Genomic DNA, 2,906 nt, shown 5'->3' on the forward strand with positions numbered 1-2,906 from the left:
GCCGTCGGACGTTGCTCGGCGCCGGAGAGGACAAGGGCCGGTGGCTCGTCGTTGGAGAGAAGGGAGGAGGAGAGGAACTAGGGTTTGATCGATTGGGATGCAAAATGAGGAGGAGGGGGCCGACCGCTTGGTTTTGTTGTTAATTTGACTTTTGACGATGCTTATACGCGTCGTCTTAGGATGCGAGTACGACGATGCTAATAAGCGTCGTCTATTCCTACCCTTTTTAAAAAAGTGTTGCTTTTTTCTATAACATTACAATGACGTTCTTGCGCGTCGTCTATTCTTGAGAATTACCGGCGCTTTAAAGCAAATATTGGCGGTATTCCCTTAGTCTTCTTCCTTTGACTAGATCAATGAGATGGTAGGTAGATTTCTTATTTGCTAAAGCATTTGTCCCGAGAAAACCCTCAAAGATCTTTCTAACAACTATAAAACAAGCATTTCCCATTGATAGCACAACCCCTACTCACCGTACTGAATACTTCAATTCTGATTGGCGTATATGGATCTTCCTTGCTCCATTCCTGTTTCCAGTGACCCAACGGTTTTGGATTTTTTTTTCACAGGACCTACTCAAGTCTCTTTCAGCTCTTCTTTTCCCTTTTGCTCCGATTAGATAATAAATCTCAACTTTAGCTCTCAATGCAAGAATTATAAAAAGTCCTGCTGGAAGCATCTCTCTCTCTCTCTTAAATTGGATGATTTAAATTAATCGAGTATAAACACATTCATGATAATCAAAAAATAAAATATCAAAAAGTTGAGTAGAAGTAGATAGCAGTGGACGCATCATTTGCTAATTATATATTTTCAATAATATATCTAGATGTTTGTGTTTCGTTTACACGAGGTATTAAAGAAAGAAGTGAAATAACTAAGACTGCAAACTAACGCGAGCGGCGCCTAAAGCGAATAGCAGCTGCTTCTGTACCGAACGGAAAACTCCCCAGCCTTGGGAGCATTTTTATGAGCTACAAGCCCGTCGGATCTCGGACCAGTTGGTGGCCGGGGAAGATTCTCCGGCACTATATTCTCGAGAGAGTTCACATGCCACGGAGGACACTTCCTCCTGTCGCTCCACCGCACCACTTTTATTTCCGAAACCTTCACGACTTTCATGTCATCTCCGGCAGCAAACACGGCGCCGCCACCGCCGCCCGCGGCGGCGGCAAGGCCGGCAGTACTCGAGCCTATTATGACGCATGCTGCAGTCGCGACGCACCGGCTTCTCCAGCTCACTTCTTTGCTGGTGGACCTGAACAGATACACCATGATCGTTACCAAACTAAATTTAATCCAAGGATTTGAATTACGTATATATATATATATATATATATATATATATATATATATAGCTGGCGTAGTGAAACAAGCTTATTCTAGCATGCAACGTCGGAGTGCAGGAAAATTGGAGCTCACAGTGGTGTTAGAGTGGTCTTGGTCAACGGAGAGGGGCTTGGAGGAGGAGGAGGAGGAGATGGAGGGGAAGAGGGTTTGAGGCAGGAGGTGATAGAAACGGCCATGTCTTCTCTCTGTTAATTTTATGAGGAGACCTTCTGGTTTACAACTACAGTTTGATGGCTTTGGAGGGAAGAGAAGGCCATGCATATAGCTTGGAGAGAAGGGACCGGAGAGTAGGGAGATGGGTTGCAGGTGGTTGGTCAGATCACGGCTGTTGATGACGACACCGACGGTGGAATTTAGTGGTGTGCCAAAAAAGCGGTGGATTTTAGCTGATGGGCACGTGGGACAGGGGAGGCCAACCAAAATTGCGTTGCCGCCTGGAGTTCCGGACTTGGGGTAACACGTCGGATTGGTGGACCCCGCAGGTCCGACATTAATATGCAGGACTGGCGTGCGGGGTTGGGCCATTGGGCTTTGACCAGCCGTCCGATTATGATCGGATGGTAACAGGGGGTGCCGTGTATACGCTGCTTGACGTGAGGGACGTGGCCAAGTTAAGCCCATCACGGCTCCGTGAACGGAATGCAGAGCCGGCCGAAATTTGGGTGCACGTTTTTCTTTCTTTATTATATAGTACACGTTTTTTCTTGTACTCTACCAAGCAAGTAATATTGAACGATTTTGATCATCGATATGAGATCCTTATCATCGGATATAAATTTGATTAAATTTGAACACAGATCCACTTAAATATATTCAAATCTATCTCTTAATTGGATATATGCATCCGTAAACAATTAGTATTTAGTTTCTTCTCCCTTCCAAGTGATTTCACATGATGTGGTGTATAGGATCATGCATTTTAGTTTTCTGTTACTCTTAGGTTCTTAACCATGTATTAAATTTGGTAAGTTAGTCTGCTTGATTGAAATCATATTAATCTAGATATAACTCAATAACAGATTGAGCAGTTTTGGAGTTGCTTGTGTTATATATTTTGTTTCATTGTTTCAATGAACTCTTGCCTGATCCTTGTTAAGGGAAAAAAGATAGAGAAGTTGGTATGATTTCCTCTTTCGAACTTTGGGTGTTCGAATGGTTTTGGGGCTATTTGAACATTCTGTTCCTCAAAATTAAGTGTGCACGTGATCATCTGCTTCTTAGGGATATACGGCACCCAGGACTGCAAAGTTGACATGAAGCACTATTATGAAATATGGATCTCTAATATGATTTCAATTTTATGTGTAATCTACATTCTAGGAACATGGAATTTGTATGTAATATTTCTCTTATCTCCAATGTGTTAAAATATTTCTTTCTTAAATTTGAACTAGTCCAGACAAGCCAGTAATTGGTAACTATTATGCAATTATAATCATCAATAGGTGACCGGCCGAGAGAACAGGGGTTTGAGTGGCCGCTGGGCCAGCCCCTTGCCGGAGCTCACCGGTGGTGCTGCATCGAGCCCTTCGACCTTTATGCATGCTTGTTCGCCA

The 2,906-nt window shown here is 43.4% G+C and overlaps 1 protein-coding gene across 1 annotated transcript; it reads right to left on the minus strand.

The window, feature by feature from the left end:
• Positions 1–795: 795 nt before the first annotated feature.
• Positions 796–1,667, minus strand: LOC103698172 (uncharacterized). The gene is made up of 2 exons (XM_008780163.6): positions 1,423–1,667; positions 796–1,258 (listed from the first exon to the last, which is right to left on the minus strand). The coding sequence occupies exons 1-2, from the start codon at positions 1,524–1,526 to the stop codon at positions 907–909; spliced, it is 456 nt and encodes a 151-aa protein (XP_008778385.3). The 5' UTR covers positions 1,527–1,667; the 3' UTR covers positions 796–906.
• Positions 1,668–2,906: the final 1,239 nt, after the last annotated feature.

This window comes from Phoenix dactylifera, chromosome 1 (assembly GCF_051530095.1).
Source record: "Phoenix dactylifera cultivar Ajwa chromosome 1, Ajwa_hap1_PhDact_Kaust_v1.1, whole genome shotgun sequence".
In the NCBI taxonomy this organism is placed as follows: domain Eukaryota; kingdom Viridiplantae; phylum Streptophyta; class Magnoliopsida; order Arecales; family Arecaceae; genus Phoenix; species Phoenix dactylifera.

What these genes read in the sequence shown, in the direction of transcription:
- LOC103698172 (XM_008780163.6), bottom strand. Translation starts at nt 1,526, where the DNA reads ATGGCCGTTTCTATCACCTCCTGCCTCAAACCCTCTTCCCCTCCATCT. An exon ending in AAGACCACTCTAACACCACT is followed by an intron (nt 1,259 to 1,422) that starts GTGAGCTCCAAT and finishes GTATCTGTTCAG; the next exon opens with GTCCACCAGCAAAGAAGTGA.